The 18,631-nt window shown below is 43.7% G+C and overlaps 1 protein-coding gene across 4 annotated transcripts in view; it reads left to right on the top strand.

Annotated features, from left to right (window-relative positions):
• Window positions 1-18,631, top strand: part of DNAAF4 (dynein axonemal assembly factor 4) — a 105,704-nt gene that overhangs the window by 46,358 nt on the left and 40,715 nt on the right. For 3 of the 4 annotated variants that reach the window (XM_063926133.1, XM_063926131.1, XM_063926134.1), the window contains exons 3-5: window positions 6,608-6,741; window positions 14,863-15,076; window positions 17,336-17,463. In XM_063926133.1, coding sequence (XP_063782203.1) covers window positions 6,608-6,741; window positions 14,863-15,076; window positions 17,336-17,463 — 476 coding nt within the window. The remainder of the gene's footprint in view (window positions 1-6,607; window positions 6,742-14,862; window positions 15,077-17,335; window positions 17,464-18,631) is intronic. The other variant, XM_063926132.1, reaches the window with a different exon arrangement.

The raw sequence follows: 18,631 nt of genomic DNA, 5'->3' as shown, positions 1-18,631 counted from the left end.
AGCGGACATTTGTTTTTTCCATTCATTTTGATTCTTGTTGTTCTTTGTATGCCTCTTTGGATTCTACTTTTTTCTACTTTTTTTTTTTCTCGACTGTGTTTTTTCCCCTTACCTTTTCTCCCATTCCTCTTCTCACGCTTGATTGTTTGTTGTGGCTCCTTTGTGAGGTTGGTTCTCCATCTTTTGATGTATCTCCAAATGAGTTCTCCTGTACATCTGCCGCGCACCCTCCCAAATTTACCATTGCCCCTTTGAAAGCGAGGGCATTGAAATTATGTTCTTATAATGTCAAAGGCTTAAACATCCCTGAAAAACGTTTCACTCTTTTGAGAGAACTTTACTCGGAAAGGGTTGACGTGGCTTTTGTGCAGGAGACGCATTTCAAACAGGATGCTGCCCCTCCCCTTAGAAATCATAATTTTCCCCACCCATTTTGTAGTGATAACCCTCTGGGTAAATCATTGGGTGTGGCTATACTCCTCTCTCGCCATCTAGTTATTTCAGATGTTTCCCATCATGTTTTAGTGGCTGGAAGATGCCAGGTTTTAAAATGTAAGATTTTTGACCCCCTATATACCCTGGTTAATGTCTACCCACCCAGTCAACATCAAAGGAAATTCTTGGTTAAGGTTATGCGACTCTTAGAGCCTTTAAGGGAAGGTTGTTTAATATTAGGGGGAGACTTTACTGGGACACTAGATCCCGCACTTGACTGTTCTTCTAGGCCTCTGCATCATTCCTCCAGAGATCATCGTAGGGTACGTCAACTTCTGCACGATAGTCAGTTAGTCGACCTCTGGAGATTACACCACCCCACAGTCAAGGACTACACCTTTTTCTCTCACCCTCATGCTTCTTATTCCCATCTTGACCTTTTTTTAGTGGACCATAAACAGTTGCAGTTTTTCACTGATAGTCGCATAGGCCAGATTACCTGGTCGGACCACGCTCCTATATTTGCTTCAATTTGTCTCCCTACTGCTTTTGTGAAACCGTGTACATGGAGATTTAACGAGACTTTGCTCCATGATACACGACTGAAGGATGAACACAAAACAATATATAAACAGCGCTACCAGGTGCTGGTATTCAAATCATGAAATATTTTTTAATAAAAATGAATTAATATCATGAACACATGCATTTAAAATCACATAAAATAAAATAAACAAAACCTCATAAGCCAGTAATATGACCAAATAAACTTTCCATGGACTCTTGTAAAGGCCAGGTGATAACGAATGTTCCAATGCTTTAGTATAACATATCCTGCATGGATAACCGTATAATAGTTACCAGATCCCAAGTGGAGAAAAGCAGGGTATTCCACCTAGCGCGGTGATGATGATTCTGTCCTGCGCAAATATGAATGGCGGTTCTCCCTTTTTATTAAATGTCCACAAGTATGGATCGGTCTCCGGATAGATGAACGTAAGATGGGTCAGAGCTCTGAAGACCACTGCGGGTCGTCCCACACTTATATATCCAGTTTTAAAGGAAGCAATGGATAGTCAATTCCATAAACTCACTGGTCTTAGCGACGTCCTGGTCATAGACTGGCAACTAACGCGTTTCACTGTCTGTTTGGCAGCTTTCTCAAAGGAATGGCCTACTCCAGACTATTACTGATTATATCTACCTTAACGACTTGCCCGATACGCCTGCTGATATGATCTGGGAGGCACATAAATGTGTAGTTAGGGGTAAATGTATCCAATTGGGATCCCAGTTAAAAAAAGAAAGGCTCAGCGAAGGCTGCTTTTGACTCGTAGCCTATCTTTGGAACTGTCTCACAAACAGTCGCTTGGTGAACAGGTGTTGCGTGATCTTACTGAGGCGAGATTGGCCTTTAAAAAACTCATGCAAGAGAAAACAAAATTTGATTTACAGAGATACCGCCACAAATTCTATCAATGGGGAGATAAACCTGACTCTATGCTAGCGAAGGCCCTGAAATCTCAACACCAGACGTCTTATGTTCACTCGGTCTGAGATTCAGGAGGGCGTAGGGTCCATACCTTTCCACAAATAGCAACAGCCTTTCAATCTTATTTTTTGATCTCTATAATTTAAGAAAAGCTCAGTCTTCATCTGATATTCTTTCAACTTTGGAGGCAGTCAATGAATATCTCTCTTCTGTAGATTATCCTCAGTTATCAGGATGTAGAGTTTCTTGAACGGCCTTTCACTATCGAAGAATTGGAATTGGCCCTTTCTGCTACTCCTCATGGTAAGAGTCCGGGCCCAGACGGTTTCCCAGTGAGCTATTATAAATCTTTCCAGTCATCCCTCATGCCACTATTTTTGAGAGCATGTAATGCAATTACTGCTGAGACTGTGTTTTCCCCCCACTCTTTGGAGGCGCATATTTCTATAATCCCTAAAGAGGGGAAGTACCCTACACACTGCTCCAGTTATCGACCTGTCTCCTTACTAAATAATGACATCAAACTTTATACACCTCCCCTCTCCTACTAGCCCTTCACTGGCTTCCCTTCCCCTTCAGAATCCAATTCAAACTTCTCACTCTCACTTACAAAGCTCTCACCCAATCCTCTCCCATTTACATCTCTGACCTTATCTCCCTTTACTCTCCCACCCGTCCTCTTCGCTCTGCTAATGCACGCCGCCTCTCCTGTCTCCTGATTACTTCCTCCCACTCTTATCTCCAAGATTTTTCACGTGCTGCTCCCTTCCTTTGGAATTCTTTACCTCTCCCCCTCAGACTCTCCACCTCTCTACAAAACTTCAAACGGGCTCTCAAGACCCATTTCTTTACCAAACCCAGCCAAATCTCATCGTAACCCTCTGTTCCATGCTCTCTATGTACCCCATCTGTGTCACCCCTGTCTGTCTACCCCTCCCCCTAGAATGTAAGCTCTCACGAGTAGGGCCCTCTTCCCTCATGTGCTCACCCTTTTCTTACTTTAATAATTCTCAACTGCCCAAATCACAGTTTTTGGGCCACCTGGAACTTATCTCTGTCATTTACTGGTGTAGTTATGCTTAGTTACCCTGTACTTGTCCAAAATTGATTTCAACTGTAAGTCACTGTTTTGATTATGTGCATATGTACTCTGTAATTGGGCGCTGCGGAACCCTTGTGGCGCCATATAAATAAATAATAATAATAATAATAAATACTAAAATGCTAGCTAATCTGTTGAATCAGCTCTTGCCGACTTTGATCCATGGGGATCAGGTAGGATTTGTGAGGGGACGGGAGGCCAAAGATAATACCACAAAAATTATTGACATTATCCATCACACCGTGAGTAGCGGCGAGACTATGATTCTTTTATCTACAGACACGGAGAAGGCCTTTGATAGGATTAAATGGCAGTTCATGGAAGGTCTCTGTTGTTTAGGACTAGGGCCGTATTGCTTGCATGGGATACTTGCTTTATATAATAATCCCTCCATGCGAGTGCGTGTTAATGGGGCTCTATCAGACCCATTTGTGATTCGGAATGATACATGTCAGGGATGACCTCTCTCTCCCCTTATTTTTGTTTTATGCATGGAGGCAGAGGCGAGAGCGATCCATTCAAATGGTAATATTAAAGGTCTACAGCTTGGTGACTCTGAATATTAGCTGGCTTTATTTGCAGATGATCTTCTTGCCACTGTAACTGCTACGGTGACCTCTCTCCCTGCCCTTATGCATGAATTCAACAGATTTAGTCATGTCTCTGATTTTAAAATAAATTACTCAATCTGTAGCAATGAATATTTTGGCGCCCCCCTCTATGATGAATAGTCTTAAAGGCTCGTTCCCGTTCCTCTGGAATCTGACTCAGATAAAATACTTAGGGATCCTATTGTCTCCTAATACAGATTCCCTATTTCAACTTATTTTCCTTCCCCTCTTGAAGCAATTTAGGGCAGACTTTCAAAATTGTTCCCTAATGAAGCTTTCCTGGTTGGGTAGATTGAACGTTATCAAAATGTGTATTCTCCCCAAGGTTTTATACTTACTCAAATCTCTACCGATCACTACACCTTCTTCCTTCTTTAGGGATTTGCAGAGCATGGTAGGTAAATTTATTTGGGGATCACTTGGACCCCGCATATCTCGAGCCACTCTAATTCGAAGCCGAGCTCGAGGCAGCCTTCAGTTGCCCTATTTCCTAACGTACCATCATGCCACTCATCTTGCTAGGATTGTTGAGATGTCCAGACCTCATGTTATGAAACAATGGATGCTTATTGTAGATCAAGCAGCTCCTGTTTTTTCAAGCGCCCTCCCGTGGATGTCTAAGTGTCCTCGCCTCACTCACCCCACTCTGGGTCCTACGCTTCAATGCTGGCAAAAATATAAGAACCTTTTGGATTTTAAATCTGGAATTCCTTTATCTATGCCCCTGTTTAATAATCTTGATTTCCCCCCAGGTATGCTGCCATTTAGATTGCTCTCCTGGTCGAATTTGGTTATATCTCGTATTTGCCACTTAGTTACGAATTAGCTCCTTTGAAGATCTTCAACAGAAATATGACCTTCCGTCTAATTCCTTATGGTTTTACTTCCAGGCTAGGCACTTCACTTACTCTTTTGGGAAACACGCTTTGTCATGCACCCCCACTAAATTTGAATCTTTTTGCTTGGCTGCTAACCCTCCAAGACATTTAATCTCACAGTTGTATCATTTGTGTCTCACTGACATGAATGCTGGTCCTCCCTCATATGTCTTGGCGTAGCAAGACGAGTTACATAGTGACTTGACGGAAGATCAGTGGTCCTGTATTTTTAATCACACCTTTGCCAGCTCCTCTTCCCTTCAAGTGTTAGCTACTCAATACAAAATTTTAGCCCGTTAGTATAGATGCCCTTTGCAGGTTCACTAGATACACCCCAATATACCTTCTACATGCTGGCGGTGCAATCGGGGATTGGGCACTCCTCTCCACATATGGTGGGATTGTCCAGTCTTGAAGAGTTTTGGGCTAACAATACATGACATTTGTTAAAAAATGACTGGCCTTACACTACCCAACACGCCTGAATTCTGTTTTTTTAACCTGATGGGAGAGACCTATCTCAGTTTATAAGACCTCGCTTCTTCAACATTTGATGAATGCCGCTAAAGCAATAATACCCAGCTATTGAAGAAACCACCTCATGCCCTCCTATCTCTCGTTGGTTTCAGAGGCCGATAAACCATGTAACTGGTCATTCAGATGTTGGCTGGCAGAAAATGTAATTTAACTATAATCATGATCTCTGGTCAATGAGAGACCTCCTTAATTGAGGCCAGGCCTGTACAATTTGCCAGCACACGTATCTTGGCAGTTCTATCAAACCTGTTTTAACCCTAGCTAATCTCATCGGTATTTAGAATAGAGGTCCAGATGCATGAACTAACACCCAACCTCAATAAGGATAATGTCCCACTGCTAATTACTTTTTCAAATTGGACTGAAGTACTAAGTGGTGTGCCACAAGGGCCTCTACTTGGACCACTATTGTTCAACATTTTCATTAACTATCTAGGAGAAGGTCTAGAGAGCATGGTGTAAATTTTTGCAGACGATACCAAACTATGTAAGGTTATAAATTTGGAGGGATATGCTGAGTTTCTCCAGAACGATTTATTCAAACTGGAAGCATTGGCAGCAAAATGGAGAATGAGTTTCAGTACAAACAAGTGCAAGGTAATGCACCTTGGTAGCAAGAACAAAAATAACACCTACATACTAAATGGGGTGGTGTTAGGGGACTCCATACTGGAAAAAGACTTAGGTGTTCACATAGATAACAAACTTAGCAGCAGCACCCAATGTAGGATAGCAACAAAAAAGGCAAACAAGGTACTAGCATGCATAAAGAGGGGTATTGATGCAAGGGATGAAAGTGTTATATTCCCACTATATAAAGCCCTAGTGAGGCCCCATCTGAAATACTGCGCATCATTTTTGGCACCTTACTACAAAAAGGATATCCTGGAACTAGAAAAGGTTCAGAGACTGGCGACCAAACTAATTAAGGGGATGGAGACGCTGGAATACCTGGAAAATACTTGCAAATCTTGACATGTTCACACTGGAAAAGAGGAGATTAAGAGGGCACATGATCAACATTTATAAATATTTAAGGGGACAATACACAGAGCTTTCGGGGGATCTGTTTTTGTTAAGATCGACACAGAGGACATGTGGACACCCACTTAGATTAGAAGAGATTCCACACACAGAGGCAAAAATATTTTTTCGCAGTGAGGACAATACGAGTTTGGAATTCCCTGCCTGAGAGAGTAGTGTTGGCAGACTTGGTCAAAACTTTGAAGAATTGGCTAGATAAATTCCTAATGGATAAGGATATACAGGGTTATGGAGGATAGATCACGTACTATAGTTATAATAAAATGAGGAAATACAACACAACGGTCGACTTCATCAAACAGATAAAACTAGTCCTGAAAATAATACAGAGTAGGAGAACACAAATAGATTGAACTCGATGGACAAATGGTCTTTTTTCAACCTCATAAACTATGTTACTATGTTACAATACCAGATAACAAATGACATTTAAGCAAATCTGATGTTGAATACATATGTCATCTAGTTAGAGTAGAAATGAAACATCCTTGGTGATTTTGTTTTGCAGTAGAGAAAGCGGCAATGCAGGTGATCAGAGAGAATGCTGTTATTAGAGTGCAGGAGAAAACAAAGGCAGATATACAGGCCAGAGCTGTGCGGAAAAGAGAAAATGAGAAATACTCCCTAGAGGTTATGATGAAGGTAAATCGCCTGTATACTTTACAAATTTGACATTTACAAATGTGTCATCATACATTGAACCTCAATACGTCATGTGATGTGAGCCGCATAGAGAGGTGTGTTGTTGTTTTTTTTGGGGGGGGGATTTGTATATTTTTTGTTCTTTCTGCACTGATTAATGTGATATGCAACACTTGTATATCTGTGTGTCATTGAGTGAGAGTGTGTGTAAGAAGCACAACAGAACTTGGCGTGAACTCGCGGCCGCTGCATTGTAACACCTCCTATACAGATTCAGACTCTGTCACGAACATACTGTGTATATACAACAGTCACGTATCAATGTAATTGGTGCAGTCTTGTGAAACTTTTATGCTACATTAAATTGTGATTAAGATGCACATTGTAACGAAAAAAATGCTTGGCATAAGCCTACTGTAGCATCACAGGACCTTGTACAAAGGGAACGGATTATAAGTAACGGATGTGGATCAGGTAGAGAGCGCAATGTATACAATTATTCATATTATATAGTTGATGCTTAATGAATGGAAGAAATGAATAGATAAGTGGAATAAAATATAATAAAATAATTTTCCTTACGGAATAGGCATATCTATGTGGTTCTATGCCTCTTTCACAGCATATGCACAGTCAGTGATCCATATGTAAACATAATGGCAAAACATTCTGCAAACATATGTTTAATTATTAATTGCTATTATACTATTTTTGCTATTAATTATGTTTACATATGGATCACTGACTGTGCATACGCTGTGAAAGAGGCAGGGAACCACACAGAGACACGTATACCGTGAAGGAAAGTTATTTCATTTTATTTTATTTCCACTTATCTAGTAGTTTCTTCCATACATTATCAACTGTCTATGCGATTGTAGACATTGGGCTCTCCCCATTACTGCGAAAACGCGCCCACCTGATCCACATCCATTACTTATAGTCCATTTGCGTTATTGGGGTATAACCAAGATCAGGAGGGAGCTGCTACTGTGACTTTGCTCCATTATTAGTGCCATGGAATCTTCCCAACCTTTGTTTTACGTACACAGAGACAGGATGTTTATCTGCAGCAGTAGTGTAAGAGGACACAACTGTATGCACACAAGCAGTGTACATACAGCAGTGCCGTAACTAGGCATTTTAGCGCTGTGTGCAAGAAACGGCATTGCCCCCCCCCCCATGTAAGATAGGGGCAGTGCGCACCATGGGGGTGCGTAAAATATAGAGGGGCGTGGCTTCTCGGGGAAGGGGCCTGGCCACAAAATAATACCAATTCATACTACGGTGCACAGTGGTCTCCATTATTCAAATTACGCTGCACAGTAGCACCACTACACCAGGTAGAGCCCCTTTTACACATTACAGCAGACAGATTCCCCTTTTTACACATTACGGCAGCCAGTCCCCCTTTTTACACATTACGACAGACAGCGTAACCTTTTTACACATTACGGCAGACAGCGCCTCCTTTTTACACATTACGGCAGAGAGCGTCTCCCGTTTTACACATTGCGGCAGACAGCGTCCCCCTTTTACACATTACAGCAGACAGAGTCCTCTTTTTACACAATACGGCAGACAGCGTCCCCCTATTTACACATTACAGCAGACAGCTTCCCCTTTTTACACATTAAGGCAGACAGCGTCCCCTTTTTACACATTACGGCAGACAGCGTCCCCCTTTTTACACATTACAGCAGACGACGTCCCCCCTTTTTACACATTACGGCAGACAGAATAGATAGAGAGATAGACCGATAGATAGATAGATAGATACTTACCATCTCTCCCCGCTGGCTCAGGCTCCTCGGTGCAGGCTTCATGCAGCAAATCCCAGGCAGGGGAGAAGGAGGAGGAGGGAGGGGGACTGGAGCCGCAGCAGCGCTATGTAATTGGTAGTGGCACCGCTGCAACTGTCCCTTTCCTTCCTCATTGGCTGGCCGACGCCGCTGTGAATGCTGGGATGAGGGAAGCACATCCCAGCATTCACAGCAGCTCCGGGCAGCCAATGCGCACCTGGCACACACGTACTTACGGCGCTGATATACAGTATGTATGTATGTATGTATGTATGTATGTATATAGTCTAAAAAGTGTATAGATTACAAAGACTAACAAAACTGTGACAGGGCATGCTGGGATTTGCAGTTTCACAACAGCTGGAGAGCCACAGGTTGGCCAGGCCTGTTCTAGAGTGTGGGAAGGAGTGAAAATTGACCATCGTGAGCCTCTACCTTATTAATCATGCCAGATACATTATAATGAATGTGCAGTACATTGTAGCACACAAATTATATAATAACTACTAATCAGTTTAGCAAAATGTAAAGTCCTTTCTCTATCGTCCTAGTGGATGCTGGGGTTCCTGAAAGGACCATGGGGAATAGCGGCTCCGCAGGAGACAGGGCACAAAAAGTAAAGCTTTTCCAGATCAGGTGGTGTGCACTGGCTCCTCCCCCTATGACCCTCCTCCAGACTCCAGTTAGATTTTTGTGCCCGGCCGAGAAGGGTGCAATTCTAGGTGGCTCTCATAAAGAGCTGCTTAGAGAAAGTTTAGCTTAGGTTTTTTATTTTACAGTGATTCCTGCTGGCAACAGGATCACTGCAAGAGGGGAGAAGAAGTGAACTCACCTGCGTGCAGGATGGATTGGCTTCTTGGCTACTGGACATCAGCTCCAGAGGGACGATCACAGGTACAGCCTGGATGGTCACCGGAGCCGCGCCGCCGGCCCCCTTGCAGATGCTGAAGTAAGAAGAGGTCCAGAATCGGCGGCTGAAGACTCCTGCAGTCTTCTAAAGGTAGCGCACAGCACTGCAGCTGTGCGCCATTTTCCTCTCAGCACACTTCACACGCAGTCACTGAGGGTGCAGGGCGCTGGGGGGGGGCGCCCTGGGAGGCAAATGTAAACCTATATAAAGGCTAAAAATACCTCACATATAGCCCCCAGAGGCTATATGGAGATATTTAACCCCTGCCTGTATTCACAAAATAGCGGGAGACGAGCCCGCCGAAAAAGGGGCGGGGCCTATCTCCTCAGCACACGGCGCCATTTCCTCTCACAGCTCCGCTGGTCAGGACGGCTCCCAGGTCTCTCCCCTGCACTGCACTACAGAAACAGGGTAAAACAGAGAGGGGGGGCAAATTTAATGGCAATATCTTGATATATATAAAGCAGCTATAAGGGAGCACTTATTATAAGGCTATCCCTGTCATATATAGCGCTTTTTGGTGTGTGCTGGCAGACTCTCCCTCTGTCTCCCCAAAGGGCTAGTGGGTCCTGTCTTCGTTTAGAGCATTCCCTGTGTGTCTGCTGTGTGTCGGTACGTGTGTGTCGACATGTATGAGGACGATATTGGTGTGGAGGCGGAGCAATTGCCAAATATGGGGATGTCACCTCCTAGGGGGTCGACACCAGAATGGATGCCTTTATTTATGGAATTACGGGATAGTGTCAACACGCTAAAGCAGTCGTTTGACGACATGAGGCGGCCGGACAATCAATTAGTGCCTGTCCAGGCGCCTCAAACACCGTCAGGGGCTGTAAAACGCCCTTTGCCTCAGTCGGTCGACACAGACCCAGACACAGGCACTGATTCCAGTGGTGACGGTGACGAATCAACCGTATTTTCCAGTAGGGCCACACGTTATATGATTTTGGCAATGAAGGAGGCGTTACATTTAGCTGATACTACAGATACCACTAAACAGGGTATTATGTGGGGTGTGAAAAAACTACCTATAGTTTTTCCTGAATCAGAAGAATTAAATGACGTGTGTGATGAAGCGTGGGTTGCCCCTGATAAAAAGCTGATAATTTCAAAGAAATTATTGGCATTATACCCTTTCCCGCCAGAGGTTAGGGAGCGCTGGGAAACACCTCCTAGGGTGGACAAGGCGCTAACACGCTTATCAAAACAAGTGGCGTTACCTTCTCCTGAGACGGCCGCACTTAAAGATCCATCAGATAGGAGGATGGAAAATATCCAAAAAAGTATATACACACATGCAGGTGTTATACTACGACCAGCTATAGCGACTGCCTGGATGTGCAGTGCTGGGGTAGTTTGGTCAGAGTCCCTGATTGAAAATATTGATACCCTGGACAGGGACAATATTTTACTGTCGTTAGAACAAATAAAGGATGCATTTCTTTATATGCGTGATGCACAGAGGGATATCTGCACACTGGCATCACGGGTAAGTGCTATGTCCATTTCGGCCAGAAGAGCTTTATGGACGCGACAGTGGACAGGCGATGCGGATTCAAAACGGCATATGGAAGTTTTGCCGTATAAAGGGGAGGAGTTATTTGGAGTCGGTCTATCAGATTTGGTGGCCACGGCTACAGCCGGGAAATCCACCTTTCTACCTCAAGTCACTCCCCAACAGAAAAAGGCACCGACTTTTCAACCGCAGCCCGTTCGTTCCTTTAAAAATAAGAGAGCAAAGGGCTATTCATATCTGCCACGAGGCAGAGGTCGAGGGAAGAAACAGCAACAGGCAGCTCCTTCCCAGGAACAGAAGCCCTCCCCGGCTTCTACAAAAGCCTCAGCATGACGCTGGGGCTTCTCAAGCGGACTCGGGGACGGTGGGAGGTCGTCTCAAAAATTACAGCGCGCAGTGGGCTCACTCGCAGGTAGATCCCTGGATCCTGCAGATAATATCTCAGGGGTACAGGTTGGAATTAGAGACAGATCCACCTCGCCGTTTCCTGAAGTCTGCTTTACCAACGTCCCCTTCCGAAAGGGAGACGGTTTTGGAAGCCATTCACAAGCTGTACTCTCAGCAGGTGATAGTCAAGGTACCTCTTCTACAACAAGGGAAGGGGTATTATTCCACTCTATTTGTGGTACCGAAGCCGGATGGCTCGGTAAGGCCTATTCTAAATCTGAAGTCCTTGAACCTGTACATAAAGAAGTTCAAGTTCAAGATGGAGTCACTCAGAGCAGTGATAGCGAACCTGGAAGAAGGGGACTTTATGGTATCCTTGGACATCAAGGATGCGTATCTCCACTTTCCAATTTACCCCTCACACCAGGGGTACCTCAGGTTCGTTGTACAAAACTGTCACTATCAGTTTCAGACGCTGCCGTTTGGTTTGTCCACGGCACCTCGGGTCTTTACAAAGGTAATGGCCGAGATGATGATTCTTCTTCGAAGAAAAGGCGTATTAATTATCCCATACTTGGACGATCTCCTAATAAGGGCAAGGTCCAGAGAACAGCTAGAGATGGGATTAGCAATATCTCAAGAGGTGCTAAAGCAGCACGGATGGATTCTGAATATTCCAAAATCCCAATTAATGCCGACAACTCGTCTGCTGTTCCTAGGGATGATTCTGGACACGGTTCAGAAAAAGGTTTTTCTTCCCGAGGAAAAAGCCAAGGAGTTATCCGACCTGGTCAGGAATCTCCTAAAACCAGGAAAGGTGTCTGTACATCAATGCACGCATCTTCAGATGCACCTGCGGATAACCCTGTCTCCAAGGACAAGGGTATCTCTTCTGTGGTGGTTGTAGAGGGCTCATCTATTGGAGGGCCGCAGATTCGGCATACAGGATTGGATCCTGGTGACCACGGACCCCAGCCTGAGAGGCTGGGGAGCAGTCACACAAGGAAGAAACTTCCAGGGAGTGTGGTCGAGCCTGGAAAAGTCTCTTCACATAAACATTCTGGAACTAAGAGCAATCTACAATGCTCTAAGCCAGGCGGAACCTCTGCTTCAAGGAAGACCGGTGTTGATCCAGTCGGACAACATCACGGCAGTCGCCCATGTAAACAGACAGGGCGGCACAAGAAGCAGGAGTGCAATGGCAGAAGCTGCCAGGATCCTTCGCTGGGCGGAGAATCACGTGATAGCACTGTCAGCAGTGTTCATCCCGGGAGTGGACAACTGGGAAGCAGACTTCCTCAGCAGACACGATCTTCACCCGGGAGAGTGGGGACTTCATCCAGAAGTTTTCCACATGCTAATAAACCGTTGGGAAAGACCAATGGTGGACATGATGGCGTCTCGCCTCAACAAAAAACTGGACAGGTATTGCGCCAGGTCAAGAGATCCGCAGGCAATAGCTGTGGACGCGCTGGTAACACCTTGGGTGTACCAGTCGGTGTATGTGTTTCCTCCTCTGCCTCTCATACCAAAGGTATTGAGAATCATACGGCAAAGCGGAGTAAGAACGATACTAGTGGCTCCGGATTGGCCAAGAAGGTCTTGGTACCCGGAACTTCAAGAGATGGTCACGGACGATCCGTGGCCTCTACCTCTAAGACAGGACCTGCTTCAGCAGGGACCGTGTCTATTCCAAGACTTACCGCGGCTGCGTTTGACGGCATGGCGGTTGAACGCCAGATCCTAAAAGGAAAAGGCATTCCAGAAGAAGTCATTCCTACCTTGATTAAGGCAAGAAAGGAAGTCACCGCGAAGCATTATCACCGCATTTGGCGGAAATATGTTGCGTGGTGCGAGGATCGGAGTGCTCCGACGGAGAAATTTCAACTGGGTCGTTTCCTACATTTCCTGCAATCAGGATTGTCTATGGGTCTCAAATTGGGATCTATTAAGGTTCAAATTTCGGCCCTGTCAATATTCTTCCAAAAAGAATTGGCCTCAGTTCCTGAGGTCCAGACTTTTGTCAAAGGAGTACTGCATATACAGCCTCCTGTGGTGCCTCCGGTGGCACCGTGGGATCTAAATGTAGTTTTAGATTTCCTCAAATCCCATTGGTTTGAACCACTAAAAAATGTGGATTTGAAATATCTCACATGGAAAGTGACTATGTTACTGGCCCTGGCGTCCGCCAGGAGAGTATCTGAACTGGCGGCTTTATCTTATAAAAGCCCTTATTTAATTTTCCATTCGGATAGGGCAGAGCTGCGGACGCGTCCGCATTTTCTCCCTAAGGTGGTATCAGCGTTTCACCTGAACCAGCCTATTGTAGTGCCTGCGGCTACAAGCGACTTGGAGGACTCCAAGTTGTTGGACGTTGTCAGAGCTTTAAAAATATACATTTCAAGGACGGCTGGAGTCAGAAAATCTGACTCGCTGTTTATACTGTATGCACCCAACAAGTTGGGTGCGCCTGCTTCTAAGCAGTCGATTGCTCGTTGGATTTGTAACACAATTCAACTTGCACATTCTGTGGCAGGCCTGCCACAGCCTAAATCTGTTAAGGCCCATTCCACAAGGAAGGTGGGCTCATCTTGGGCGGCTGCCCGAGGGGTCTCGGCATTACAACTCTGCCGAGCAGCTACGTGGTCAGGGGAGAACACGTTTGTAAAATTCTACAAATTTGATACCCTGGCAAAGGAGGACCTGGAGTTCTCTCATTCGGTGCTGCAGAGTCATCCGCACTCTCCCGCCCGTTTGGGAGCTTTGGTATAATCCCCATGGTCCTTTCAGGAACCCCAGCATCCACTAGGACGATAGAGAAAATAAGAATTTACTTACCGATAATTCTATTTCTCGGAGTCCGTAGTGGATGCTGGGCGCCCATCCCAAGTGCGGATTATCTGCAATACTTGTACATAGTTATTGTTAACTAATTCGGGTTATTGTTTAGGGAGCCATCTTTCAGAGGCTCCTCTGTTATCATACTGTTAACTGGGTTTAGATCACAAGTTGTACGGTGTGATTGGTGTGGCTGGTATGAGTCTTACCCGGGATTCAAAATCCTCCCTTATTGTGTACGCTCGTCCGGGCACAGTACCTAACTGGAGTCTGGAGGAGGGTCATAGGGGGAGGAGCCAGTGCACACCACCTGATCTGGAAAAGCTTTACTTTTTGTGCCCTGTCTCCTGCGGAGCCGCTATTCCCCATGGTCCTTTCAGGAACCCCAGCATCCACTACGGACTCCGAGAAATAGAATTATCGGTAAGTAAATTCTTATTTTTAGCTATTGGTAACCATTTTAAAAAATGGATATTATATCAGTAAAGCTTGAAGACCTCTGCAGTCTGCTGCACATGCATTGTCTGCTAGAAAGGACTTACAAAGTGGACTATGACAAAATGGAGTGTACAGATGGAGCCTGATTCTTATAGCCAAGCAGCTGGGTTGGGTACCTGTCACAGGAGAGTTTCATGAAGTAACACAGATATTAAAACTATTTTCTTTAGATCAGTGAAGAAGAGAGAAAGCAAATAGAAAATGTAAAAGAAGAAGAAAGACTGAAAGCAAGCGAAGAGCTAGAAAAGTTTAAGGAACAGCAGAGAATAGAAGAGGAACAAAGGAACATAGAGAAGGCAGCGCAAAGGAGGAGGGAAGAAGAACAGCGGAAGAATGTTTTAAACAATACTGTATTCACAGAGCTTTCAAAGCCCCGCATTCAAGGTATGTATAAAAACTGGTATCAGGTTATCTAGGGTTAAACCTAAACAAGGAGTCATACCTGGGGATTATAGCTTTGTTTAGCTAGAGCTAGGTTTTGTGGTCTCATTTAGAGTTGAACATAACGTTTATGTGCAGTAATGTGTCTGTGCACTTTTGCATGGCTGCATTTTGAGCCGCACATACCCTAAAATACGTGCAGACTAAAGTGTGTTGTGTAAATGTATCGCCTTCAAGGTAATGTATCTAAGTTAGGATAAGTGTGAGTCATCCCAAAGTGGCATAGTTGATTTGCACTGCATACCTTTACTTTACTGAATGAATGTCTTGGATCTGCCTCCCCAATTTAGCAGCAATTATTACATACATTCATCTAACAATATAGAGTGAGTGGTGCGCATACAGTGTCCCATATTATGTGAGACACACTTTTACACTATGCAGTAACTAATGTGATCTTAGGGGTCAATACACACACAAATGGTGTAAGTTTTCATTACTACAGCATATAAACACCGGCAACAGCAGCCCCCCCCCCCCCCCCCCCCTTTCCCCCCACCTCTAAACCCAATCTCATCCCAGACTCGCTGATTTTTGTACACAGTCCTGTAGGGCTGCGAAAAAAGGGTCTGCAGATCCGGTTAAACCGTAAGTAGTGAGAGCTTTGCCTCTAATTGAATTGACCCCTTAGTGTTATTCTAACGGGAAAACTGTGAATTAACCATAAACATTTGTGTAAATTATTATTATTTTTTTGGCAACTAAGTTTTAACAACATCCTATTTATTGATGGGTCATTCTGGCATTCTGTATGTACTATGACACTGGATTCAGTTCTTCTGTCTATAGTAAACAAGTCTTGGCTTTCAGCAGTTGAAAATAGTGCATTAGTCTGTATAGAAGTTCCCCAGCCATAGAATCAGAGCTCAGACTTTCTGCGTATTTCATTAACATCTAATGTAAAATTAAATATTAATGAACTTTTTTTTTAATGCACTTTATTTTATTTTAGTTCTATCAATGGAATGCTTAAATACGCGACTGAACATTTTTCTAGATGTAAATAGTTTATTAATAATAATAATAATAATAATAATAATAATAAACAATTATAATCAAAGCTATTTCATTTTTTTTTTTAAAGAAACAAGTTAGCTTACTTTCTTTTGGGCTCTTTTATGTGTGCAAATCTCTTTTTTGGAACCTATTTATTAAATTTTTCTTGTTTATAATCTTACTTAATTTCAGAATAATAGTTTACCAGATTGACTAGAATAATTGGATTATTTACCATTGTAAAATTCAGGTAGTGTACTGTAGGTCTTTGTACATGTATAGTTCTGTTTTGGCCTGTGTTTGCCCTCTTGTGGTGAGATATGAACATAACATTAATGAAGCATGATAAGAGTTCACTAATCCTGTAGCACAACACTGTTGCACACATGCCTGTCCAAATTTGAATTTACAGTCTAATTTTAGTACATGTCGAACAAGGGGATAACTTGACTTGTCTACAGTAACAACAAACAAATATGGTCGTTCAGTCAGCCCACCTTCCACTTAAAAAAAAAGAAGTAATTTTAGGTTTTCCCTACTTGGGACATATAGGGGTGTATTCAATACCTGTCGGAAACTACCGTCTTGATGGAAAGACGACAGTTTCCGACAGGTTTAGGTTGGAAGGGGTTCCGACCTATTCAATGCGGCCCCGTTTTTCCGACAAGTCGGGAAATCCAACTTGTCGGAATGCACGTGGATCAGCGGAATAGCCGCCGATCCGCGTGCTGCTGTCGGAAAGGGGACCAAATCCGTCAGATTTTGGTCCCGTTTCCGACAATGTCAATCCGACTTTAGTGATGATGTGTCAGGCACAGAAATATCCATGATCTTACTAACAGAAAGCAGAGTGAATCCCATTCTGGCATGAGACACATACAATTTGGATCATCAACGACAACTCCATTATTTACATACATCAGTAACATTTCCTTTTCAAAACAGAGCTACAAGTGAATCCTTCATAATTAGACAATATTAAGGCTAGTACAATGTTGCAGCAGCATTGTACTGGCCGTATTATTGTAATAGCCTTATTATTGTAAACATTGCTGCTTTAGAACAGTATTAAGTACTATTATTGCTCCTCTTAAGTTATCTTATTGTCAGATTTTGTAAATCTCTGTAAATATGGTGGTTTAGCTAAATGTTTTTGCTTAAGTGCAAATATAAATTGCATGGCACTAACAGAAATGGTTCTGTCAGCAGCTCAAACACGTGGCAATGAAAAGATAGTGCCCCCGACAAGAAAAACTGGCAGTATTAAAATTCAGTTTACCCCTCGTGTCTTTCCTACGGCGGTCAGGGAATCTCTGTTGGCAGAAGAGGAGGAGGTAAGACAGATGGGCAGGGTTTGTACTTATTTGCTCTATGTATAATATAAATTACCAACTGAATTTATGATATTTGTTCAAAGTACTGAAAGCATCGTTTTCACTTTCATTTCTCTGTCAGTGTTCAGATAAACTAACACATGGCCATTAGTAATGCTGCATCTCAACCCTCTACATTTCTCTGTTACTTTCTTATCATGCCCACTTCAGTAGAGACAACGGTAGCCATTTCCATCTTGGTAATAGAGGTTTCACTGGATACTACAAGGTTATCTCTCTAGCTGCATATTCCAATTTATTATATTATTTTCCTTCTTTTACATAGGACATACGTATTATGGGCCAGATTAATTTCTAAACGAGCTACTGTCATCTGCAATCAGAATCTGCCTTCAGCAAGCTCCCAGTAGCTGCACCAGCTGCTTCTGCTGCTAATTGAATCAGCTCCTTTACAATGAGTGTTTCTATTCTTATCTATACATATCCATCCATGCTCCACTGGTGTTTACAATCTAATCCAGTGGTTCCCAAACATGGTCCTCAAGGCACCCTATCTGTCCAGGTTTTAATGATATCCATTTCCCCCCCCCCGCACAAATGGTTTAAATCAAATTGACTGGAGAACTGATTAAGCCACCTAGGCTCAAGCATGGATATCCTGAAAATCTGGACTGTAAAGGCCCATATAGACGGGCCAATGTGGGAGAGATGTGTGCTGAGCGAACCGCTCAGCACACATCTCTCCCGCCGCTCAACACAGTGCGATGTGTGCTGAGCAGGCCAAACTAGCACCAGCGATAGCGATGCGCGGGGCTGCGCATCGCTATCGCTGCAAGGGGTACACACAGAGCGATAATTCTTAAATTCTAAGCAATCTAGTCAGATTGCTTAGAATATCGCTCCGTGAGTACCACCCTTAAGGGTGCCTTGAAGACAGAGATCAAATGCACACCCAAAGAACACCATGGCAAATTTAGCGAGAGGCCAATCAATGTAGTTAAAAATCAGTATGTCCTAACTCTATTCCTCATGGACCCCCAACAGTGCATGTTTTACAGATCTCAGTAACACAATTTAGCACAACTTGTGGGTCTTTTAAAATGTGTTAGCCAGTAATTAATATACATGTTCACCAACTAGGAGCGCTGTAAAACATGCACTGTAAGGG

The sequence above is a fragment of the Pseudophryne corroboree genome, chromosome 6 (genome assembly GCF_028390025.1).
Source record: "Pseudophryne corroboree isolate aPseCor3 chromosome 6, aPseCor3.hap2, whole genome shotgun sequence".
In the NCBI taxonomy this organism is placed as follows: Eukaryota; Metazoa; Chordata; class Amphibia; order Anura; family Myobatrachidae; genus Pseudophryne; species Pseudophryne corroboree.
This window is presented reverse-complemented; position numbering and strand designations above follow the sequence as displayed.